The sequence below is a fragment of the Acinonyx jubatus genome, chromosome B2 (genome assembly GCF_027475565.1).
Source record: "Acinonyx jubatus isolate Ajub_Pintada_27869175 chromosome B2, VMU_Ajub_asm_v1.0, whole genome shotgun sequence".
Lineage (NCBI taxonomy): Eukaryota > Metazoa > Chordata > Mammalia > Carnivora > Felidae > Acinonyx > Acinonyx jubatus.
The window spans coordinates 63,952,647-63,979,950 of record NC_069385.1 but is presented as its reverse complement, the minus strand read 5'-3'; the positions used below and the strand labels follow the sequence as shown (position 1 = coordinate 63,979,950).

The following is a 27,304-nucleotide window of genomic DNA, read 5'->3' as shown; positions in this document are numbered from 1 at the left end:
TTTTACTCTGTTGACTATCTTAATGTAGATGAAACAGGCTTCCTAGCTAATTCCCATAAAAATACTTAGATTTGTTTTTTTCATCTTGTAACTTTTCATGTAGCTATTTTAAATATTACAACTCTTCATTGTGGCAGGGGAATAGTTAGTTAAAATTTTAGTTAAGAGAAAAAATATATCCTTTTTAGATCATATGTTTAGGTTATTGTATACATATAATACAGTAAGTATAAAACATTAACCTATAATGGAGCATGAGTTATTGATACAGTAAAGATAGACATATGATTAATCATATATAATGCTAAAACTATTCTGGTGAAATTTAATCTTTTGTGAGATTCAAAAACCATTTAGTGTTTTCTCTGCTTTAGGGTATCCAATACATTTTCAATTCTCATTTATGTTGCCATGGAAAAAAGCAATAAACATGCTTTCTGGTTTTTGGATTCTAGATACATAGGAATTGGCTCTTTATGGGGAAATCACATATGTTATTGTAAGTGGTCCTTCAAAAAGGATTTAAAATGAAATTAAAGGGCTATGAAAACATGTAGCAAAATAAACTGTGAAGACTGATAGATGAAATTGTCAGGAGTTAAGTAAAATGATAAGCCCTGTATGTTAGAGAGTAAAACAATAGGGAAGTGGGTGGCGAATAATGTTTATTCACTGCAGTGCTCATATATATCAGTGTACAGAGTTACAAGGCAAGAAGAAATTAATTAGAAAATTTCATCTAGAATTAGAAATGAATTCATGGGCACTCCTAGGGTTTGAAGGAAAAGAATTTGTTGACTTGTTTGACAGATTCTGATTGAATGCCTCCTGCAGGCAAGGTAATCTGTATTTTGTCATTAAATCTATGCAATGGTTCTCTGAGACAGGTACCTTAAATTTGTACTTATGCTTATGAAAACTGAGGCCTAGGGAGGTAAAGTAACCCGGCCAAGGTCACATAGCTAAAAAGGGATGCAGCCTTAAGGCTCAAACCCTTATTTGCTGGACTCCAAAGCCCAAGTTCTCAACCCCTTGCTCACCTGCCTCTGACTCTGCTGAATGCTCTGTGTCAGAGCAATTTAGAACGGCTTCTGGTTCTTGAAGAGGCTATCACTAGAATTGGGGGAACAAAGTTAACGTTTCAGTCTACAGATGTTAATTTCAAGAAAAGAGAATCCTGGGCATGTCCTGATGGTCTAGCCCACGCAGTGTGTTTGGGATTTAGTGGATTAATAAGCAGAGTCAAGCTGGTTGTATCTGAAAGATTTTACTTGAGCTCAGAGACAGATGGCAAAGCTAATTCCTACTGGACATTTCTGATTCCCAAGGTTCTCATGCAAGGCTTAGGCTAACAGACAGAATGTCCTCATCATTAGGAGAGTAGCTGGTGTGATTACTTACAGGTGAAGGTTTGGTGGCAGCATTCCATTCTGGAGAGGGGCTGATGGAACAGAAAATGCCAAACACAAAACAGAAGACTAGGATTCATGCAAGGATTAGGAGAACAAGAGCATGGGGGATAGAGAAATGCATCGTGTCATGTAAAGGGGCCAGAGTTTTCTATTGTTGAAATAGTGATCGTGAAACCAAATAATTCAGCAAGGCATAGAAACAAGAATGTGGCAGAGGTGGCCAGCTAATTCCCAATGGTTTATGCTTCCCTTTGGGAGTTGTTGCTTGGAAGGGTCTACTCAGCCAGGGAGATACCATAGAAACTTTATACCAATACTCTTCAACACCTTGGTGAATGAGTTTCTAGGAAAATATAAATTACCAAAATTGTACCAAAAGATAAGAGAAAATATAAGAAATTGGGGTAGTTATCAAAAAGGAGTCATAGAAAGTCTCAAAAAGGCAATGGGTCTAGATTTTTTACTTGCTAGTACTACCAACTCTTCTTTACTTAACAAGTATTTCCCTTATTGTATAAGCCTTTTCTGAAGTCTAGAAGAAAATGGAAAGCCACACACCTAATCACCTCATTTTGGTAGGCTAGTGTAATTCTATTACCAAAACACAAGGGCAGCAGAAGAAATGAGAGCTGTATCTCACTTATGAGCATGGATACAAAAATTATAAATAAAGTATAGCCCAATCCAGTGATCAATTTTCAGTCCTCTTTTTTCTCAACTCATCATCAGTTTGGTTTCTTCCTGTTTCTTAGAACATTTTCTTCACTTGGCTTTTGGGCTTTCCAGATTTTCTTCCACTTGCTGGCCTCTACTTTTTAATATTCTTTTCTTACTTTGTTTATTTCCCCAGCTTCTTAAAATTAGAGTGGCCTAGACTCAGTGTTTGTATCTCTTTTCTGTCTGTAGCTTTCATGATAATCTCATACTGTTTCATGGTGTTATCTGGATACACACATATATGTGATATACATGTAATGTATAAAATGATATATTAGGACTCCACACAAAAACAGAACCAATAGGATTTTATATATAAAGAGAGATTTATCATAAGGAATTGACTTATGCAATTATAGAAGCTAAAAAGCCCCAAGATCTATGCAGTCAGCAAGCTGGAGACCCAGGGGAGCCAATAGTGTAACTTCAGTCTGAAAGCTGCAGGCTGCAGACCCAGGAAGAGCCCATGTTTCAGTGTGTGGCCAAAGGCGGGAAAAAGTCAATATTTCGGTTTGAAGGCAGGCAAGCAAAGAGAATCCTCTCTTTTCCAGCCTTTTGTTGTATCCAAACCATGAACTGAACAGATGAGGCCCACCCACCTTAGGGAGGGCAGTCTGCTTTACTCAGCCTGTTAATCCAAATGTTAACCTCAGGCAGAGACACCTTCACAGATACACACAGAATAGCGTTTGGCCAAATATCTGGGCACTGCATGATCCAGTCAAGTTGACAACATTAATCATCACAGATGATGACTCTGAAATTTATATCCCCACATTGGACCATCTCCAAAAATCCAGAATTGGCATATTCAGTGACCAACTGTTCATCATCCCTCTGTGGATGTGTAAGAGGTATCACAAACCGAATGTGTCCAAATCGAACTCCCAGTTTCCTCCCACAAACTTGCTCGTTCCACAGCATTCTCCATTTCATTTAATAGCAACTCTACAGTTGATGCAGGCCCCAAACCACTGAGTAATTCCTGACTCCTTTCTCTTGCATCCAATCGGCTGGCAAGTCCCACAGCTCTACTTTAAAAAGGTATCCAGACTCCAACTTCTACTATTACCACACTGGTGGAAGCCACTACCATCTTTGACAGAAATTTTGCAGTATCCTCCTACTTTATCGTCCTACTTCAATCTTTGATCCCTTAGAACCTATTTCAGTACTGCGGCCCCAGTGCTCTTAATAAAAATGCAAGTTGGATTATATCACTTCTGCTTGGGCACCATCTGATGACTTCCAGTTTCACTTAGCGTAAAAGCCAATGTCTGTTGTCTGCATGATTCTGTCTCATCAGGCCACTGTCGTGTGACTTTTGCCCTTCCTTCCTCCCTCCATTCCAATCACATTGGCCTCTTTGTTGTTCCTCAGACACGCCTGTCAAGCTCTCACCTCAGGGCCTTTGCACAGATGTTTTGTCTGCCTGTCCCAGACAGCTACAACTCTTTCCTTCTGGAATTTTAGATCATATTTATTCAGAAGTGAAAGGGATGCCTGGGTCCATAGATAGAGTTGTAAACACAAAAGTGATCAGTGATACCTGCTTCAACTTACACCAATAAAAATGATCTTTATTGAAACTTAATCTTATTTTTTATCTTTATCCATCCATTTTTCTCTGTATAATTGCTGGTGTAGGGGTGGGGAGCAGAAGGATGCTCAGAAACACTGGGGTACTAACTCTGGTTTCTTCCCATGCGTGAGAATATGGCATTGCTGATGCTGAGATTGAATTAAAAACCAAGAGAGTGATGACTGTACCAGCTCCTTGACATAGAACTTCTTAGGTTCTTAGTGGATATGTACTCTGAGAAAAGGATTTAAGTGCTGAGTCCACAAGACTTGTGATCCAGCAGATATTTTGCTGTTTTCTTGGATCCAGCTGGACTAGTTTTACATAAAAAGTATCACCTAAAGCCACTAGGGAATTAAGAGCCAGGGAAAACTGGAAACCTCATTGCTCCCAAGTTTTGAGTCCTTGGCTAATTAGCTGAGGACCTAATGTGGTAGCGTATGGTCTCTTCTCCTCAACTTGTAACTCCAAAAATACCAGAATCTGGTTCAGAAGAGGGACCTAAAGTGCTGCTTTAGACTTTTCTTAAGGTGATGGTGACTTTTAAAATAACCTACAAACAACTACAGTTCCAAGGAGCTGAGGAAAATGATGAAAATCACCCACAGTTGAAAATGTGCTCAATTTCTCACCTAAGTCATAACTGTTGTCCATGAGTAGATGTTGGCATTCTGCAACTTGTATCTGATGATTAGTCATTTAGTTAATATCCACCAAGAAGAGGCCTCATGAAATGGCTTTTAAATTTAGTCAGGCAAAATAGCACCACTAATGATGGCCTTGACATTCAGCAAAGCCAAATTAAGCACTCAATCTGACATTTTATGGACAGTCTGTTATAGAGAGCCTCACACTCGATGGACACTCGATAAACATTAATTGCCTGGCTGATAATGAACAGCTACCCGTCTGTCTCATATAGAAGCTTCAGTAGTGGATAACTAGGAGCCTGCTTTTACTTATTTACTATTTATTTTTTTATTTTGAGACAGAGTCAGAGAGTCCACATGCACACGTGTGAGCAGGGGAGGGTCAGAGAGAGAGAGAATCCCAAGCAGGCTCTTTGCTCAGCACAAAGCCTTATGCAGGGCTTGATCCCATGAGATCGTGACCTGAGCTGAAATCAAGAGTCGGAGGCTTAACCGACTGAGCCCACTGGGTGCCCCAAGAGGCTCATTTTAGATGCCCTGTGGGATAGGGCCTCATGAGCACCAAAAGGCGTGTGGATTTTTTTTTTTTTTTGCTTTTTAAAAAAATTAAAATGATGTCACAATTTCCTTTTAAACCTGAACACATTCATTAAAAATAGAATTCCCTTTGTGAGTTCAAGGTGAAGTACCAGTTAATTGTGGTACTGGTCAAATGTTATTTCCTTTTTAAATAGAGAGCTGAGAGCCTCTGAAGAATCATTGTCACATTCCCTTTTAAAATTGTTTGCATCCATGCCAGCGAAGTCATTAACATTTCAGATAGGCTGACTGTTATTTTCATTATTGTGCTGATCGTGCAGTGTATTCATTATAGTGATGAATGGTGAACTCTGGTCTGTATTTTATTCTTTCATTGAAACTGATTCACTTCTACTGAATATAAATATTATGGAGCTAGAAAAAAATATTTGCAATGTAATAATAACAGTTAACTCTTAAAAGTCATTTATTTTATGCAGTCGTTGTGCTAAGCTCTTTATGTGTATTTGTTTCAAGTGTGTGTTGAAAGACTATTTTTTCTGCCATATCTTTTTCATGTTTTTAAAACTACAATTTTCATGCTGTTTTATTTAAAATCAGTTTCACTCATGCTTATTTAATCATAGTGATATAGCCAATCTTAGCTTCATCTGAAAGACAAGAACACATGTTTGAAGGATAATAAAGCTGATGAAAATTTTAAACCTTTAGAAATTGAGTATTGAGTCAAGACAGATGGTTTTTAAAAGGGGCAAGACAGCTGATCATGTGAATCTGATGAATTGGTGTAAAGAATTATTGGGATCCATAGATATGTGCTATTCATCACTTTTATAAAAAATTGATTCAAAATGAACTGTCTACACTGGGATGATCCAGCTGCTTGTTGAATCAATTGCTTTTAATTAGCCCATCTGATGATGGTTGGGCATGGGGCTTGCATGCCTGGATTCCTGAAAGATTGAATTACCAGTGTTCTTCTCATTTAGAGGCATGTGACTCTGAAGTAATAAGAGAGGTAGCCATATCAAATCATTCATATCACTTAAAAAATTACATACAGACATCTATAAATTTTCATAGGATTAGAAGAAGTTCTTTGAGTACCTTTCAGAAGTATTAGACCTCTTGAGGATGCCTAAATTCTTTTTTTCCCATTTTGTAAGATAGGAAGGCTTTTCACATAGCCTGCACGGACAGAGCATCAGATGTGTTTACAGAAGGAGTGAACTTGAACACATGTGACAACCCAAACACTCCGTATTAAGCTGGCCTATTCTGCCTTGGAATAGGAAGGTTCTAGTGAAGTGGTTGCTTAGCAACTAATGGAGTTAGAAGAAACAGTGTGTTAGCTGGGGCTCTTGCCCTCATCTGTGTATAGTCAAATAATGGGAGAGTGGCTCTAGTGTGTATTGCCAGGCTCACGACTGTCAAACCAAAATGATGAATAAAATAGAAGGTTGAAGACAGATGCCACAGCTAGGCTGGGCACCCCTGTCTGTAGTCGTACACACCTTATATAATGTTGGCACACTGAAGAAAAAGATATTAAAAGAGGACATTAAAAATAAAAGAAGAGCTGTTGAGATTTTGTATTAAAAATTTAAGAGTGGCCATTAACTCACACTGGGTTTTTAAAGAGAATAGTAAGTGATAATTAAGGCAATTCCACATTATTAAATGTTCTTCCAAAAAGTTCTCTGTAGAAAAGATGTAACAGATTCAATGTGATGAGGTCATGAACAGTGTGTTTCAGCACTTACACATGTGCACACTTTATGATCCCAGGCTGGCATACCTGCTCCTGCTCCCTCTCTGTACCCGCAACAGACATAATAACAAGAGCCTGACCACTCTCAGTGAGTCTGGATGTGGGCTCACAGCTCTCAACAAGGTTCCAGGCAGCCACTCCCAGTGTCAGATGAGGTAGGCAAGGTGACAGTGCCTTGGCATTCTTTATGGCAAATGGAGATTCCTTAAAAGTTCTGGTTTTTGAATTCCATAGGGATGGGTCTGAGGGATTTGTATCACTAGAAGCGACCCAGAGAAGGTCAACCAGAGTAACTGGGGAAAGGAGGATGGTGGGATAGATTTACCTGAAGGCTGCTACCACTGTTACCATCCAAGAACATAGGACGAGCTACTCTCCCAGAGGCCTTTTCTTGAAACCATGAGTCTTATTTAAATTTTACTTCTTACGTAATAACCTTTCTTCCCACCCCCCACCCCCTACCCTGCCAAGGTGTGGCAGCCAGTCCTTCCTTGCTGGGATTTGGACTCCGGTCTTGTGCCCAGACTACAGGATTTCTAGCATCAGCCTTCACATTTTATGAATCAGAGAGTTTGGATTAGGTGCTCCTTTCCAAGAGGAGACTTAATAGTTGTAACCACATATCAGAAAGGCTGTTAAGTATAAAAGATTGAATTTATTGAAATTCTACTATGACCAAGGGGAGAAAGTTATCAGGAGGGCGATTATGATTCAGTATTCTGGAGGTAGTAGTAATACCTTATATTCTTATGTAAAGTATTGGATATCTCATCACTTCAAATATTTAGGCATGCAAGGGGTGCCACAAGGCACAAGCTGTGCCTCTCAAACTTTAATGTGCACATAGATCACCTGGAGCTTTTGTCACAATGCACCTTCGATCCAGTAGGTGCGAGGTGGACATGGGATTCTGTGTCTAACACATTCTCCACTGATGCCAGTGCTGCTGGCCCAGGGACCACACCTTGAGTAACGAGGGGCCAGTGATCTCTGAAGTACCTTTTAGTTTCAAGATTCTGTTTAGAGAAGAGAAGCTAGAGTTTTAGCCATCATGCTTAAAACACACCCAGTGTGACTTTGGTAAGCACCATTAAGAGCCTCGTCTGTGTTTTACAGAATCTTCCCTGAATGCTTACATTGTAATTGACATAGAATCTCTCACTCAGCCTCCTCAGTTTTTCTCCTATCGTTTTCTTCAGGCTTTCAAACTTTTCTGATATTATTGTCCTCTGAAACTTTCCTTTCTTTGTAGCTACTTCCCCTAATTCATGCAGACTGTGTATCACACCTGCTAAGTCACTCCTTGACACAGGACCCAAATTCTGTTTTAGGACAGCTGTCAAAATGCAGTAAATCCCAGTTTGGTTTTAGTCAGTATGTCCATAGTAGATTTGGAAAGGCAGGGTTGAGGATATGAGGACAGAACAAATGGTGTCTGTGTGGGAAGATTCATTCAATAATGGCTTATCAAATATATCCAGTAAGGAAGAGTAAGTGTCATCCCTAAATACCTGAAAGAATAGACTTCTTTACATGGTGGGTAGTAAAGTATTGAAATCCCATACCCAAGGAATATAGTCGTAGACTAAAAAGTAATAGAAGCACCAGAGGAATGAGCAGAAGCCAAGGGATCTGAAAGGGTGACCCAAGGATAAAGCCAGATGTATGGATGCCATTTTCCATTTTCCAGAGTAGTAACAATCAACAAGGATAAATACCATTCATGGATAACCTGACTTCATGATAGGCAACGGTTTCTGGCCTTCCCATTGGCTATATCTTTAAGAAAAAAACAACTTGGTTTGTATCCTTTTTCCATTCCATTCCCCAGAAGACTCAAGTGGTTGAAATATGGGTACATCCAGGAGGAGGAAAATTCTAGAGAGAATGCCTGGCTAGCCTCAGTCAGTGGAGCATGCTACCTGTGATCTTGGGGTTATAGGTTCAGGCCCCACATTGGGTGTAGAGATAACCAAGAAAAAAAAGAAATAGGATAAAGCATAATCATGCTGGTTTTGAAGGGCTTATTATCACCATGTAATTAATTTAAGAAGCAACTGTGCCAAGAGCAAAGCTGTGAAATACAGTTAGATTCTTTGAGTAAACAAGTTACATATTTGAAAATGTTGGGGAAAACCAGTATGTTTCACATTTTTTAGCATACAAGGTGAATTTTTCTTTATATGGTTAAGGTGAGAGAAAACTGGTATTTTAGAAATATTAATTTTTGCTGCCTAATTATATGTATAGTAATCTAATTTGCTGTTTTCATTTGTCCTGATACATTATTCTCTGAGACACTTAACTATACTGTTTGAGGAAGAATTAAAACGGCTACAAAATATATTGGGGGAAAAACCCTCCAATGAAACAGCCTCACTGTTTCAGGCCATTAAGCTCCCCAAATGGATTGGGAAGCTTTTGCATTTGAGAGAGAAAAAAAAAGGTAAATAGTCCAGTTCAACTGTGGTTAGGACCCTTCTTTCTTCAATGCTAGGGAAATGGGCAATTGTGGTTAACTGAACAGTCTCATGAACTGGGATTTACTACCCATTCTATATGTGAGGTATAACCAAAATGTAATAAAAGATAATCACAATTAACACTAAATTGAGCAAAATGTAATCTTTGTTGAGTCAGAAGTTAGCTTGACTCTGTAATGCCAGATGGCCATTGTGAACATCACTAATGACGTAACACTGGGCATTTACAAGATGTAGGGGATCCGGCTGGATCTGCTGATCATTATAAGTTGCTCCTTTCAATAACTTCCTTAAACATGTTTATTTACTTTTATTGAACTCTCATAAAAGATAAGGGTTGAATGTATCCAAAACACTGCAGTTATTTCATCCAGAAAATCGTTTGGATTCCTGAAAAAACGGAATTCACAGTACATCTTGCCCATGTCCAGTGCAATTCGAAAGCTATGTGTAGTTTACCAGGTGAAAAGATCATATTTCACCAACTTTAAGTGCTTAAAAAAATCTGTTGCTCTTATCTTTGAAGATGTAGTGGAATTTCCATCGGTCAGTTTTGTGACATTAATGTACCAACCTAAAATTGGTTGTAGTTCATCTTGTGACTGCATGGCATCAATGTGACCTGGAGAAACTGAATTCATGTACTGTGATTTTAAGACTCAATTTGTGTCATTTCTGTGTGAAATACGGGAGGACTGACACACTATAAATTGACAATTCTCTCTGTGGGAGGCATTTAAAGTGGATTGTGTTCTCACAAACTGGGTTTTCAATTAGAAAGATTTGTGGTGGCGGTAGCACATTATCAGCCAAGAGTGATCTGTGACAACTGTAAATCTCAGCCTGGCCAAGTCTCTCCCAAAGACAAAAACAGTGTGAACCAAGGAAGAATCTGTGCGATGCTTCCATATTTCTGAGCAGAATCTTATCCCATGCTTTGGCAGAATGTTGTGGCTTCATAGAGGGCATTGCCATATGTTCTTACTTCTTTCTAAATGTCTAGCTTTGAACTAATGTGTATTTAGCTTATGGCAGATATTCTTTTTCTTTAACTGTAGCTACTTTAGCTATTTGTCTAAAACACCTTGCATCCAGAAAATTTCTGCCTATGTCAGATTAGTTATTTTTGTTTATGACCCTGTGTTACAGCTGGACATCATCGCAGCTGCATCGTCATCTGAACTTTTGAAGAGCATGTTGTCTCATTCATTCATCCATTCATCTCTATTTATTGTATGTGTGGTGTGCTAGGGTCTAGGGGCTTCATGGTGAGTAAGGAAGATGTGGTGCCCACTTTCACTGAGCTTGCAGTTTACCTTTTCAGGACACTCAGTGCTAAAGGACAGCACCATGGTCCCATCACCTCTTTTGCTACCAAAAGACACTTTGTCCTTCCCTGTGGGCTCTAGAAGCTCTCTTGACATTGTTTCACAAGCTCTCTTGACATTTCACAAGTTTCACAAGCTGATGAATGACTGGGTTCTTCCTTACTTTGGTGGTATCCAGTGAGGCTTTTTCTCTTTTTTTCCTTCCTTTTAGAGAGAGCTAGAGTGCACATAAGCACCCCCCAGCGGGGAAGGGACAGAGGGAGAAGGGGAGAGAGAATCCCAAGCAGGCTCCACAGCCAGCATGGAGCCTGACATGTGGCTCGTGACCTGAGCTGAAATCAAGAGTCAGATGTGTAACTGACTGAGCCACCCAGGTGCCCCCAGTGAGGCTTTTTCCGATTGAGGTGCCCTGTAAGATTATTAAGCCCAAACATAGATAATAATTGATTTAATAATTTCCTTTTTTCTTCTTATTAACTGGTGTTGTAACTTTTAAAAATTATGATGTTTTAAACTTATAACATTAAGTTTCTAAGACTGTATGATTATCAGAATGGAGGTTGTGTGTTTGTGGAAATGGTGATGGTTTTTATGATGTGGTCAGACCTTAACGTAGGGTGTGATAAAAGTTAAGTCCTACAGCCAGACAGGGATTTTGAGTGGGGCTGTCATTAGGAAGGCATTTGAAAGAAGAAGATTTGGGCAGAGGGCAGAGGAGGAGCTGTTTCTTAGCTCTCATTCTAATTGAGATCGAAGAGAGACTTGGGAAAGTAGGGCAGTCAGCTTGGATTAGAATAACAGCTTCTACTTATTAAGCTTCTACTTTGTGCCAGATACTGTGCTTGATATTAAGCATAATTGTACCTAAACCTCAAGACAACCTATGAGGTTTGTATCATCTCTATGTTACAGATAAAGGGCCTAAGGTTCAGAGAAACTAATACATTAGCCAAAGGTCACATGTTGAAGGTAAATTGCCACTTGACTGTGGATTATGGGACCCAGGATTTTAATCAGATGTATCTTTCTGCAGAGTCCTGAATATTAAAACTAAAACAAAGTTTTCAAAAGGCAGTTGTTAGAAATACACAGGTAACACATATTTATTTTAATGACAAATAATACTATGTAAATGAAATAAAAGTAATAGTCTCTTCCTTCCCTCTATAGTCATACCCTCTAACATAACCATACTGACAAATTTGGAGTTCCTTTGTTGCCTGTTCAAACATATACAATGATATATGTACGTTATTCAAGGCGTTGTGTTCTGTCCCCGACTCTGCCAAGCCAGGTGTCAAGTTGTAGCACCCTGGTTGAGGATGCCTGTTCTATGCCACCTTTGCTGTGGTTGCTTTTGAAAAAACCCAAGGAAAGCAGATTCGAAAAAAAAAAAAAAAAAAAAAAAAGACCTCCCTTGGCCTCTTGTTCTGTTCTGTAGCCTTTGCTCTGAGGGACTTTTTGCATTTCATTAACCCAGATAACTCTTGTGCAGTTTGAGTCATTTCTGTCAGCAGTGGAGTTGATAGAGAGCAGCTGGGCACAATTTCAGGTACTGTTACAACTTGGAAGATCTGAAAAAAAAATTCATATCGGGAATATATTAAAAATTGAAACAAGCCACATAATAAAAAACAGACATTGAAAACAACTGGAATATCTTTCAGTTTTTAGAGTGGCAATAAGAAATCTAGAAGCAAATTCAGAATTACACAAATTAAAAGATCTTTTTATTATTATGACCTGTGCTTTTTAGTTTTGAAATTTTATTGATTTATTGATTTAATATTTTAAGTAGGCCATGGCCAATGTGGGGCTTGAACTCATGACCCTGAATTCAAGAGTCACATACTCTACTGACTGAGCCAGCCAGATGTCCATAGTTTTGAAATTTTAGATATTCCACGAATGCATAAGCAGAATCCATTTACATTAAAATCAGTTTTCTGATAGCCTTTTATATCTATAGCTGCACCTCAATTGAAAACAACAACAGGGGGACTGGGTGGTTCGGTCCATCAAGCATCTGACTTCAGCTCAAGTCATGATCTCGTGGTCTGTGAGTTTGAGCCACACGTTGGGCTCTGCGCTGACAGCTCAGAGCCTGGAGCCTGCGTTGGAGTCTGTGTCTCCCTCTCTCTCTGCCCCTCCCCCACTCACATTCTGTCTCTCTCTCAAAAATAAATAAACATTAAAAAAAATTTAAAACAACAACAGCAACAAAACCCCCGGAGACTAGTGTTCCTAATGTATCACTGCTTTTAACCAAAGAATACGTAAGGGAGATAGAATTCTATTTCATCGTTATTACAGTATAGAATTTTCACTAAGACCTTGCCTTATACAGGTAATATACTGAACACTTCATATATGTAGTGTCATCTAATATTCAAACAAGTTCGTGAAGTGGGTACAATTATTGTCCCCATTTTTTAGAAAGAAAACTGAGTCAGAGAGAGGTTACATGTGTGTCCCAGTCACTTGCTAGTGTTTATAATCAAGCCCAGAATGGTTTGGTTACAAATTTGCCCTTAATCACCGTGGTTCACCAAACCAAGGATTATGTGACTTCAGATCCAGTGTTTTTAACCATTCCCAGAGTCCCTTAACTTCCAGTGGCACTAGCAGCAAGCCAGATCAACTCACTCACTAACCAAGTTGCCAAATATACCGTATTGACCATTCACCATTAACAGTTTCTAAAGGAATGTTAGATTTCATTTATTCATGATAAAGCCACTTTCTGAAAGTGAAATCTTCTGAATGCTATTTAATATAGCAAATATAATTGTGTATGTTACACATTACATACTCCCAATGCCTTTAGGATATTTTGAATATTGTTTTTTATTGTCTCAAGTTGCAAACATTGAAAATATTCTTTACATTTCTCAAATGATAAGAGAGTAATAATTTGGTGTTTCTAACGATTAAAATTTTAACTATAAAGGAAGCTAACAGAGACAATTCTATTCATTATAAGATCTCAGAACTCTCAAATGCAGTGATACAGAAATGACGAGCTCCAGAAAGAATAATCATCAATTAATACCACCATTCAATATATATTAACTTAAAATGTGTAGAATTGTGAGGATCAAAAATAGATTTATCAAAACATAAAAATCACTAAGAGATGAATATTAATACATGGGAAAAACAAAAAAAATCACATTTCTAAAATTAAAAAATTTAGTGTGAACTAAAATATTACCATAGAGAAGAGTGAGGGGTTTTTCCTACCCACTTTTTAATTTTATCTCTATGAAGTTAGCTAAACTGTACATTCTGAAGGCACCATCCCCTTAAGACTTCTATCACTTCTGATACTAGTTGCTATTTAGAAGGGGTTCCTAAAACTATTCTCACATTCATTAATTCACTAGGAAGTCTCACAGAACTTGCTGAAAACTTTTATACTCATGGAAATGGCTTATTACAGGGAAAGGAAACAAGTTGGAATCAGACAAGGAAAGAGACCCATAGGACAGAATTGAGAAAGGGACCACATACAGATTTGCTGGCCGTCCTGCCTCTGTGGGATCATAGCATTATCTCCTAGCCATATAGATGTATACTTTTCTAAAAAGTGCGTTTCATCATTGGTAACCGAAAAGGGGATATTCTCTTTATACCTGTTAAATCAAACTTGTTACAAGTGTATAAATTACGTGTAAACAAAAAAGTGGGTATTTTTTTGTTTTTGTTTTTGGACAGGAAGCAAGCCAGTGCATTTTTTTTTTATTTGGCAAGGTTTCATTTTATTTAATTTTTAAGCTTTCACTTGACATACTGATCATCCTGTAGACCTGATTTTCAGTAAGTTGGCCATTTGGGGAATTGGTTTGGGGGCAAATTGATTTTCAGTAAATAACTTAGTGGTTCTAGAACTCAAGTGAACATCAGAGTCACCTGGATGGCCTATCACAACGCACATCGCTGGGTTCCACTGTGAGTTTCTGTGTCAGTAGGTCTGGGCTGGGGCCCCCACCATCTATACTCTAAAGTTCCCAGTGATGCTGATGTTGCCAGGCCAGGGGCCACATTTTGAGAACCCTTGGAACAGAGTGTGTGATACATGGCAGGTGAGAGGAATGAGATGTGTCATTAAGTTGAGGTAGAAAATATGCAGAGAAGTTAAGAGACAAAGTCGCTGCTTTCCATGTCTTGTTGGCAAGTTGGAAGTGCTCCACATTTCATGGTAGCAGTGAGACCCCATATCGAGAGACTGAGTTCAGTGAGTGAGCCTCAACACAGCCACCCCAGAGAACAACCGTGGGATTAAGTGGGACTCTGTGTGTGAGGTGTGCGATGCCATTTGTGTGTTACTCTGTTTAGACAGAGTGATTTGCAGTGGCTTTTTGTAGACGCATTTCAAAAACCAAAATCAATCTTTAATTTATGGGATGTATTTCTTTCCTAGTCTCTCTAGAACTTTTCTTGTTTCCTTGCTTTTTAAGTTCCATAACTCCCCATCCCTCCCTTTCTCTCCCATCTCAGGCGATGTTCAGTCTCTGTATGGTGGAAAGTGGAGCTGACGAGGTCAGTTTACATGGTGTGACCAGCCTTGGCTTAAAGCAGGCCCTGGAGTTTGCATACACAGGACAGGTATGGTACCACATGTCATCTGAAAGGTTTAACATTTTAACTCCAGCCAACCAGAGGGGATTATCCTTGAAGTATGAGATTTGGGTGTTTTTCTTGTTTTTCATTTTGATGTTTCAAACAAAAGTTTCACGTCTCCTTAATTTTATAACTAAAATGATGGAAAGGTAAGTAAAGCAATTTGATTTTAAATAGGACCCAAGGAGCATAATATTTTAATCTGAGCTCAGTGGCTTGCTGGTGTAATTTTAAAATATCCCAAAGAACTGTCATATGGGAATGAGTTTGCAAAATAACTTGAGTTGTCATTACTGAAGCTCTATTACTTAATCATGACTTTATTGGCTTAAAAAAAATGTAAAGCCCTGAGAAGCCATGTATAACATCTTGGCACCCTGTCCTCCACACACATCTCAGATTCAGGGTCTCAAGTAATAGATTATAATGTGATGGTTTGAAAGCCAAAATTGTTCATCATTAAAATTGTCATAGAGTTTACAGGTATTTCCAGAGAACATCCATTTTCTTTTTTTTAATGAAAGAGTAATGATGAGAACTAATAGAATGTGAGTCAGTGTGTGACTATCAGAGAAGATCAAAATAAGACTGCATAAAGACCGTATGAATCTAGGTCTGAAGCATCATTGTTCTTTACTAGTTTTATGTTACTGAAACAATTATTAGAACACACAAAAACCTTCCTTTTAAAATTATTTTTAATTATAACTGACATATAACATTGTATTAGTTTTAGGTATAGAACATAATAGTTTGATACCTGTCCTACCAAAGTTTAGTTAACATCCCTCACCACACATAGTTACAAATATTTTTTTTCTTGTGGTGAGGACTTTTAAAATCTGTTCTCTTAGCATCTTTCAAATATACAACAGTATTGTTAACTATGGTCACCATGCTGTATGTTACATCCCCAGGACTTATTTATCTAAACCTAGAAGTTTGTACCTTTGACCCTCTTCACCCACTTTACCCACCTCCAACCCCCCATTTTCATTTGAGAACCACTCAAAATCAAATACTGACTGGATGTTTATCGTCTTTTATAAAGTTGGGTTGTTTAATTCCATTTTATTTAACGTATGTTTAGTATCCTCTATGCTAAAATAAGGAGGCCCACACCCTGGTGAGGAAGAGAGCCATACACGTAATCACATGTCCTCATTGTGTTGGGAGATATAATAGAAGCAGAATACAGGATGTAGTACAGACAAAAAGGAGGATGTGATTATCTGGAGCCATCAGTACAAACTTTCACAGAGAAGGTGGTATTTGAGTGTTGAAGAATGTTGGGAATTCACTTTTCTGCTAAAATTTCCTCTTTAGAGGCTTATTAAACTGTATGATATTATCCACTTTATTTTCTAGAGCTAGTAGAGTTTGAGGTATGTTTCATAGAATAATTGAGGCAAAGTCTGGCAGCTGAAATAAAAATAGTGGGTAGAAAGGGAAAAAAATCATCCATCAAGTATCAGGTGCAAAGGGAAATAGAAAGGAAGTGGATCACAAATTCAGGGTTCAGCCCAGCCAGACTTCATGCCTTAGGAAATTCAGGTGGACAGTTATTGTTCACAGATTTGCCAAAACAGATTCCCAGTGAGCTGAGTAAATAATGTGTTATATGATTTTTTGGTTTACAGATGTAAAGACAGATGGCCAGCTCTAAATTGTGTCTTGTGTAGATTTCTCTCTTCACATCTGAGATACAGTCACACCCGCATTTGCCCATCCCTAAAGTACTATTGATAACCCGTAGCTCATACTTTGCTGGTATGCAGTGGGAATGAAATAGTAAATCTTGCGTGTTTTTTTTATAAAACTATCCAAGTAAGTAGTTTTTGTACTTAGTTGCATTAATAATGAAAAAGTTTAAGCTCAGAAGCTATGGGCTGCAAAGCATTTAAATCATTAGTAAACAGAAGGGCACAAAAATTGCTATAAAGGCTGAGTTAAAACATGCATGCAGATATAAGTGGCTGTATTATTGTTTGCTTCTGATTGCCTTGTAGTTTCTTTCACATTATATAGAGAGATAGATAGTGCCTGTGGCGTAAAGGATTTATGAAACATGAACTTTATGAAGGGGACTTTTTGAAGAGTAAGAAAACTGCTCGGGAAGAAGTTCGCAATCATACTCATCAGTTAGGAGTCATATGCTCATATTCCACTTTTATGAGGAGAAAGGAAAGCCAATAACTGCTTAAAAAAAAAATCAAGCCCTAGGGCCAGACCCAGAGTTGCATTTATTCTGCCCAGTGACCTGTTTCTGATGTGTCCACCCACAGAGCGGCAGCCAGCCTGCAGCATATAGCAGTAACTCATCTGTTCAGATTGTGTGCTGAGGGACAGGAAGTGGGCTGGCATTTCATGGAGCATCTTCTGCAAGAGCAAGGGCACTACCCTAGGCACTTTATGTGTGCTGTTTGAATTCATCTTCTAGACAGGTCTGCAGAATGCAATGATCCATCATGAAGATGATGGGCCCGGGAAGGTGCAGGGAATGACTGAAATCACTCTCCCAGTGAATACAGACTCAGTGAGTCAAGTCAGTCTTCTTAATTTCAAATCCATTGTTCTTTCTTAATGTCCTAGGTCACTGAGGAAAGGTTAAGTCATATTTGTTCCACTTTGTTGAAGGAGGCAGGGAAGCATTTGGACATTTTAGAGAGTGACCTGCTCTCATCCTGGGGGCCTTTGCAACACTCAGTTCATGAGGGCTCCAAGTTGCTGCACTGGTAATATGATTACTCTTTGCTGCACAGTGGACATTGATATAGTCTTTCTTGGACAACATCCATGGTACTTTGTTTTCTTAAACACCAAAAATGACTGTATAATAAGTCTGTTTTCCCTTTAAGATGTGAACAGAGATAATGGCAGAACGTGAAATTGCAGTATGCTTGGGAAATGCAGAAAGCTGCTTTCTCTTTCTATGGAATCAAAGTTAACATTAAGCAAAAACTTTGGCATATGGAAGCAGGAGTAAAAGCATAGTTCTTCCGCTTCTTGTTTTTTTACTATTGTGGATATTTGCTAACCTATTGTCCTTTAGTCATCATATAGATTTGTAAAAATGAGGGTTAACATTGAACTTCTCTACCAATAGCTATTTTTACTGGCAGTTGATTATACCTTTAGTCAGTGGTAGTAGGCATAGTATAAAATATAAGTATTTTAAGTGTCTGAAAATTGTTGCTGTCTTGGGAGGTACATTGGAAGTAGAGCGGGTGTGATGAATGAATGCCGCCACGTGTGACAAGACGTGTGCATGTTCCTCCTACATACTGCTCTAAAGCATAGCCTTCTCAAACTTGGTCACAGATTTCATCCAGAAATTTTAAAGAAAGAGCAAACTTTTCCCCCAAAGGTAATACATCCTCTGAAAATGCATGCACTTTTCTTATTAAGAAGCCTTACATAGGGCTGAGCAAGCACACATTCTGCCTTCCCACTGATGAGAGACGCACGCCCTTCTTGGGGCACAGCTTGTGCAGAGGCTCGGATGCATTGCAACCCTTGTGGGTGTCTGCACAGCTATATAGAGCAGAAGCAGCCATGAGGGGCAAAGGAGCCAGGCTGCTCTCTAGGTCCTGTTCTGGGCTGGCACTGGGAGTGAGGTCAGAAGCAAATGGTGTGATGTAAACTGTCACTGGGCAGATCTGCCTTAGCGGGGAAAGGACAGAGTAAACCTAAGAAAACACAAAGTCTCACTTAATTTGGTGGGAGAGACTACCCGTTACCTTGGCCTCCCTTAGTCTGCTCACTTTCCAACTCTGGCCAGGAATTCATTTGTGTTTCAGATCAGGAAAGAAGAAGGGGAGGAGGAAGAGACAAAAAGGGATTCTGATGAGGACGTTGCCTGGGAGGAGGATTCCCAGTCCTAACTAGACAAGAGGTCAGCCACTCAAGAGTCAGCAGGTGTTGCTAAGAAAGCCCAGAAGATAGTGAGGAGCAGTTAACACCAAGACCTTTCTGTAAAGAGAAGAGCCCTGCTTCTGGAAGGACTTTCAACCTCAAAGGTCCTAGAATAGGCCCCTAGGAATTTGAGTAACTAAGGACAAAATAGGAAGCAAATAGTGCTGAGAACCACAATAAAGTTCACTGTGGCGCACTCTGGCTCTGGTGGTGTTAAGGAAGAGAGGCTGTATGCCAAGTACTGTGCTAAATACCTTCCTTAGATTGGACCAAGGGGTTAAGCATAATTAGGTTCCTCTGACTTTCCAGAGAACTGTCCTCTTGTTCTGTTCCTTGTAGCTTTGAGAGAGAAACTATGTACCCAATGATAGTGGCATTTGTAGTTTCCTTTAAAATTCCCCACCTCCAGGTACTCCCCGCTTTGTCAGCCATGAACCAGCCATGTCATATCTGGGCATCTGAAGAGAAAGGACTCTTTGGTATCCATATGCCATTGCTTTTCTCTTTATCATTTGGTAACTCCAGTCTTGGCTCTTCATCACATGGAAGAACCCATGTCCTTGGGACTCCCATCCTAATTACCTTCCTCTTATCCAGAGAATGCTTTAGTACAATCTTCACAAGGAGATTTTGTGTAACCATTAATATTAATATTTTAAAGTCTTTGGAAATATAGTAAAGTATGATACTCTATTAAGTGAAAAAAACGTTTTAGCCATAATTGTGGTTATGTAAAAATATTCATGCACCAGAAATTGTAAACTCAAGGAAACTATCCCTTAATATTCATGCTCTGATTCTGATTTGATTCCTTAATAGGTTCACATTATTTTTTTTTTTACGTGGCACTGATATGGCATACACTGTAGCATTCCATTTTGGTGATCATTGAAACTGTATTTATTCTCCACAGCCGAATATTTTTCTCTGTAGACCTGAGCACTCAGACCCAGCAGCAAACTGACAGGAGTCTTAATTGGAACTGCTTCTCATGGACCATCCCTTCAGGGATAGATGTGTCACTTTCCATGCAAAAAGTCCCCATAAGATTTGCTTATAAACATAATCTGGTTGAACTAAATGGTAGCACATGAACAAATCTGGGAGAAATTTTTCTTAAATGCATCACTGGGGAGCCATGTTCAAGGCTATTCAGTGATTTAAATATTTTAGCTGTAGAATCCTTTCTTCGCCTAGCAGTATCTACAGAAACCTGGCAAGCAAAAAGCCCATAGGGCCCTTGTACCATGCCCCAGGCTTTGGAGGCCACAGTCCTAAATCCACATTCTGAGGAAGAATATTTTGAATTGTGCAGAAAGTGATCCTTTTCTCCTTCCCTTAATTCCTGTCAGAGCTGTGCCAGAGTCCACACTGGAAGGTTTGAGAGTGAAATGAAGGAAGTTTGAATGTCATCAGTGATTTTTGCTTCCTTGGATCCTTTGAAATTCTGCATTATTTGCCTTTGGAGAGATTTTCTGTTTTATCAGTGGGTCATTGAAACACACACACAAGCAGGTGTGTCCCCTTTCCGGCTTACTGTTTCAGGGTGAAGATGTTACCTGTTCCTGTTCATGGTTTCACAGGAAGCAATCAACTGACTTGACAGACAAGAACCATATGCCAAATGGAATTTTCATGGCTTCCTAAGTTGTTAAGTAAAACAATAAACCTTGACATGTTTTGGTGGTCAAAAGTGGTAAGGACAGGTTGGGGACCTAATCTTCTCTTCTGAAAAAAATGAAAAGTGAGATTTCAAAAGTCTGGGTCCTGACTGACCCCCAGAAGCTTACTTTTCTCAGCTGAGGACCAAGAACCCAAGCACTCCCTGGCCTGGAAGCCCATCTGTTCTTTAAAGGGAACAGTTGATTCACACAAAGTGAAGTCATATGGGAGGACCTTCTCCATGTAGAGCAGGACCAGTTCTAATTAACAGTCTCTACTTCATGCCAGCCTGTTCTCCCGTATTTGTGCCGTCTGGTCAGAATGTACTCAGGTGTAGTTTATACTGCAGGAATTATAAAGCCATTTGCTCAGCATATCCACATCTAAAATATCTCTGTGTAATGAAGTATAATTGCGACACACTTCTGAGATTTGCTTTCATTTGGTAATAAAACTGATACTTTGATTTTTTTTTTAAAGTTTCCTGACTCTTCCTTAATAATTTGCAAGTTTGGGTTTCCGAGGTGTCCCATAATCACTCTGCAAAAACAGAATGGCTCTCTAACCAATGCAAAATTTGATTCAGATGTTAAGACTGGTAATGCCACACACGTGCCAAGAGGATATAAAAGGTTTATTACTCACATAATGAGGCTTTCTGGGGAGAGCAGGGTGGCTCTTAAGCAGGCCCAAAGATGGCTTCAGAGGGCGTGTAGGGGGTGATTGGCCTTGACTTTTGTTGTGGTTAGGGGTTGGGGCTGGAGGATTCTCCACTCAGGCAGGAGCTCATGTGGTTTGAACTCCTACCAGCACCAAGGAAGAGAGCACTCAATCTTTCCTGAACTTTTCCCCAGGTGCAGGGCAAACAGGAAAGAGAGAGGGCTGGGGCTTGAAAGCTGTCAGTAGGCAAACATCAGAGATGGAGTCAGACCTCAGTTACATTAGTCTAGCATTCTTCTTGAGTGAGAGTCACATTTTATTTTTCAAAAATTTTAAAGTGTTTGTTTACTTATTTTTGAGAGAGAGGGAGCATGAGCAGGGGAGGGTCAGAGAGTGTGAGAGAGAATCCCAAGCAGGCTCTGCGCTGTCAGCTCAGAGCCCTGAGCAGGGCTCGAACCCAAGAATAGTGAGATCATGACCTTAGCAGAAAGCAAGGGTTGGACGCTTAACTGAGCCATCCAGGCACCCTGAGAGTCCCATTTTAGGCATAGATATTTTCCTTTGAGACATTATGAAACTCAGTCACTTAGGAAAACAAAATGTGTTTAAACAATATGCCAATAGTGTATTTGATCTTTCTTGGCATTAATTCCATGCTGAGGAACCCATTTGTGGGCCACGGTGCTTGAACTTGTGTAGAGAACGTGCATAGTGAGAACATGATTAGGGTCTCTGGATATCTGAGATAGCATTAGATGACAAGGCTGAGTGTGGCCCCTTTGTGTTTTAATCTTCTCTGTATTATATACTCAATTCCAATGAGCTGGATTTGTTGCCTCTCTTTACTCTCCTTCCAACTCTACCTCCCACCTTCCCTCTACTGCCAGTATAAGGAATGGAAAGAGAAGTATTTCCTGTATGCTCTTGATAATGGCTCTGTTGTCATAAGTGGGGCAATAAACAGTCAGTCCTTTTCTAGCCAATGTCCTCTAGAGTAGAATCGGCTAATATCCAGCAACTTAAAATAGTAGGTCAACCCACTTAGTTAATTCAGGGTAGATTTTGCACTTCTATGCACTTGTTTCTTTTGGATGTTTTGGCATCCAAATCGTTGCCAAACATTTTACATTTTACGGTGTTCATCTCAAATTTTTCCTTTGCTGTGGTGGATGAGCAGTAACTCTTGTTTTAGAATATTTCTAAGCAGAAATCAAAGCAGAATTTCTAAACAGTATTCTTTCTTGATCATTGGAATTTGTGAACATTGGCTGCACTCTGAATCCTCCCCTAAGGAAATCCTATCCTTCCTTTAGGTGCTCCATCAAGTCAGCTGTGAGTGGAGGGAGGTTAACAGTTTATTTCATGGAGGAACTTGATTAGCTTATTAATTTTCATAAGAAGATGTCAGCCTATTGATGACTTTTTAAAGTACATCAGCTTTTCCCCTGATTCGGCAAAAGAGCATAATTACACTCCAGCCTCAGCCTGTTTTCTGGGACAACTCTTACTAAAGGTTCATTTGGGAGAAATTATATTCATAATGGGTTTCCAGAAGATACACAGTCTGTCTATCAGGCTTGGTGATTCTCAACCTCATCTGTCAGGCCTTAATATAAAAAGACAGCATTGAATGTCTTAGGTTATCCTGAAATGAAATTCTTAGACAGTATAACTTACCTACATAAGTTACTCTAGATATCAATGAGAAATCTTAACCATCTATGAAGAATAAATAGAGAGAAAGTGTAACAACAATAATATGTTCAGTATATATATGCTGGGGCAGAACTCTTTCAGAAAATATAATGAAATGATTTTCTAAAGTAGTAAAATTACATACAAAACAAAACAGGAGACTTTTCTTGGCTTTTATTGTGGTAGCACTCCTGGAAAATTCAGTTTATCTTGATACCAAACAAAAAACAAATTGTGCTTATATGTAAAACAGAGCTAGATTCTGGGCTCAGACTTTTATAAATAAATTTTTCACTTCTGTGCACGTCCAGCAGGCCATTCAGATGTGTAGGACATAGGGCATTTCTGTGGTTGGTGACTGCCCTGTACATTGCATGACATCTAGCATCCTTGGCCACCACCCAGTAAATGCCAATAATGTCCCTTCTACTGGGACAACCAAAAATACCTGCACAAATTTCTCTGCTGTTCCCTAGAAGGTTAAGAACCACTGATCAGCTGTTGTAAATTTTATACCTGGATCAAGGTAGATAATCAGAAAACTGAATGTCTGAGTTTTAAAGAATCTCTTCATTAACTTTTACTTTTTATGCAAAATACATTTAAAAATTTTTTTTAAACATTTATTCATTTTTGGTAGACAGAGTGTGAGCAGGGGAGGGGCAGAGAGACAGGGAGACACAGAATCTGAAGCAGGCTCCAGGCTCTGAGTTGTCAGCACAGAGCCTGATGCAGGGCTCGAACCCACAGAACCATGAGATCGTGACCTGAGCTAAAGCTGGACGCTTAACTGACTGAGCCACCCAGGCGCCACAAGATAAAATATATTTTTGATGGTATTAACAGTAGCACCAGGTAAGTCATCCAATGACACTCTTAATGTCTGCAGGAAAATTTCCATTAGATCTCAGGGCCTGGAGAAGCTAGCATTCACTTTAGTATTTGTATCTTTTTATCTCATATTAGGTTACATTTCTTTTTTAGTTTGATGCTAAAAAGCTTAGAGCCATGTTTGTGACCTACTTTCAATAGTTATAAGGGTATAAAAACACATGTATGTATACCCCTCCTTTCCTGATCTCATATTACTTTTTGTTTCCTGTTTTCTCTTAGGTTGAGTGGCTTATGTTCCTAATTTTTAAATGCTTGTATTGATGCTTCAGATCCTATTTATAAATAAATAAATAGGGTAAGTGAAGAGATTGGGAACCTCCGAAGTCTTTGAAATCCCGGAGGTACTCTAATGTTATTTGTGGGCACGAATAAAGTGGTAATACACCCTATTAGTCCTGCCTTTGAAAATGAAGTGTCTGCAAATTCCCAAGTTGTTCCATAAATAAACCATTCCACTTGCTTTCTAAAGTTTTTTCCATCCTTGTTTTCAGCACTAAAAATAGGGCATATCGTTTTTCATCTTTGAAAATAAAAAAAAAAATCACCCAAGGGGCGCCTGGGTGGCTCAGTCAGTTAAGCATCTAGCTTCAGCTTAGGTCATAATCTCACTGTTCATGAATTCCAGCCCCTTGTCAGGGTCCCTGTCTGCACAGCGCATGCTTGGGATTCTCTGCCCCCCTCCCTCGCCCCTCCCTTTCTCTCACTCTGCTTCTCTCTCTCTCTTTCAAAATAAACATTTTAATTTTTTTAACGTTTATTTAGTATTGAGAGACAGAGAGAGACAGAGCATGAGTATGGGAGGGGCAGAGAGAAGAGGAGACATGGAATCTGAGGCTTCAGGCTCCAAGCTGTCAGCACAGAGCCCGATGTGGGGCTCGAACTCACAAACTGCGAGATAATGACCTGAGCCTAAGTCGGATGCTTAACCGACTGAGCCACCCAGGCACCCCATAAAATAAACATTTTTAAAAAATCACCCAAAATGTTTACATGAACCTAAATAGGAATAAAAATGAAAAATAATATTCATCCGAATTCTGTTCACCCAAAGTCTAACTTATTTACACATTATATGTTGTTTCCCTGGTTTATTTTTCTTTTTCTGGCCTTTACCCATATGCCTAAGTAGTTTTATATAGATTTTTGTGACTATAATTTACTTAATTTCTTCTCTGGAATTAGATAAAAGTACATTACTCCACAGTACATAAATTCAGTTTCTATCCTGGAGTTAGATAAAAGTACATTTATCCATAAATGCTGCCTTATTGTAATCTAGTTTTTTCATTCATTTGGATTATTTTAAATAAATTCACAGACCTAGAATTACTTGGTCAAAAGGAGAAAAGTATTTTTTGTGAGAACTGCCTTCTGAAGGAGTTTTGCAATGGCTGCTGTTGGACAACTAGCTTTCTAAACTTTTCCCCTTAAAATAGAATACGTGAGCCCTCTGCTGGAAGCATTTAGTATTTGTATCCAGTAGTACCATGTTGAAGTTTTACAATTCCAAATGTAGGATGTTTAAAAAAAAAAACCTGGTAGCAAAAATATATAGTCTCTGTGGTTGATTTCAAGATAAAAAACAACTGGCCAACCACAAGTTTTGAGATTTATATTATGAGCACGTTTTCCATTTGAATAGAATAATGACGAAGACATTCAAATGAAGGACTAATCTGAACACGCTGAATGTCCTAAGTTAACTTGTGAGTATTTTATTTCTTTTGCACACTTCATAAAAAGCATCCATTTATAGTTTATTTTCAAATTGAGAGCCACTAACTCATCAAATACTTAATGAGCACCTACTTTGTGTTAAGAACTTACTAGATGCTAGGGATGCACTGAAGAAAAAAAAATACATGCTGAATGCTTTCTCAGAGTGGATTGAATAGTGGTTAGAAATGCCACATCAGCACACCATTGCATTATTGGAAATGGATTACTAGGGGCCTAAAGTATTTGGAACATAGTGAAGTGCCTGGGGATGTTTGATGCTCCAAAAGTTATAATAGGAGAATGAATAATTGAGCCTTCATAGAGTACTACCTGAAAAATAACAGGCTAATTTGCATTTTGCTTTGCGGGGAGAAAAATAATACCTATATGGTCTATGGTAATTGAATAGATACAGCTCTTGAAAAATCGATCATAGCCTTGCATGAATCTGTCAGGGTAGAAACAGTTTGGCACAGCCCAAAGAATATAGCCACTGACCTTAGGGGGAACCAAGCCTGATTCCAGTCTGTGGCAACTTTGGAGAATTATCTGGTGCATCCTACTGTATCAGCTCTGTAGTTGCTGGGGAAAGTTACCATTTTCACTTCAAATCCACGATTCCAAATCTTGGACGGAAACTCATCTTTGCCAGACAGTGCTAATTGGTTTCCAAGTTAATTTGCTTTCCTCTTCTTCCTGGTGCTTTTCTCATTTCTTCTCTCTTCTCAAACCCTGCCCACCCCTCACCCCATTACCCTACTTCCAGTATACCGAGCACAAGGAAAACTCACCTTCCTTTGTGAAGATAGGTGCAGACAGGAAGATTGGCATCTTTTCACCATCAAATCCCCAGTCCCCTGTTCCTGTGCACTTGTTCTGTGTATTTCTGTCTTTCATGGTGGAAGAGATATCCTTGCTCTGTCAAAAATTAATCTCTCCACATAAGCTCTGGATCATACTCCCTCTGTTCCTCTCAGGCTTCACTCCCGAAAGTGTCTGTCTCTTCTGTCGTCACTTTCTCCTTCTCCGTTGGAACATCCCCACAAGCGTATAAACATGCTCTATTGCTCATGTTTCAAATTCCCTTTCTTGTTCATATATTCCCCTTCAGCTACTACTTGTTTCTCTACTTGTCTTCACAGAAGAACTTATGAAAAATGTTGTATGCACTTACATTTACTCATTTTCACTCATTTTTTCACTCATCAAGTCTGGAAACTTCCATCATTTCACTGAAATTGCTTTTGACAGTCACAGGTATTGCCAAGCCAATTACATAATGTCACCATGTCATCTCAGCTTCATTCAGTGCAGTCAACCTGCCTCTCCATTGAAGGCTTTTCTCTCTTGGCTTTTGTGACACCACATTCTGTGCCCCTTAGGTACCCTCCCCATCATTCCCTTCCAGATGACTGCTTGCTCCTTTCCCTCTATAGGTCCTGAATTCCTCATGTGTCAGGTTCCTCTTATTTAGTTTAACTGGTTTCCTTTGTGTTGTCATCCAGAGCCACAATATTTTGTATAATATTATACTATTGACTCCCAGTCCCCACTTACACTGCAGACCAGGGATTGGAATACTCTCTCTGTGAAGTGCCTGAAAGTAAAGAATTCATCTCTGCAGGCCACATAAAGCTCTGTTGCAACTACTCA

At 39.1% G+C, this 27,304-nt stretch overlaps 1 protein-coding gene across 14 annotated transcripts in view; it reads left to right on the top strand.

The window, feature by feature from the left end:
* KLHL32 (kelch like family member 32) overlaps positions 1-27,304 on the top strand; it is a 241,943-nt gene that overhangs the window by 80,081 nt on the left and 134,558 nt on the right. For all 14 annotated transcript variants that reach the window (XR_008298452.1, XM_015077790.3, XM_053222451.1 and 11 more), the window contains one exon: positions 14,984-15,091. Coding sequence is in view for 13 of the 14 variants with exons in the window: in XM_015077790.3 (XP_014933276.1) it covers positions 14,984-15,091 (108 nt within the window). In the remaining variant the exon portion in view is untranslated. The remainder of the gene's footprint in view (positions 1-14,983; positions 15,092-27,304) is intronic.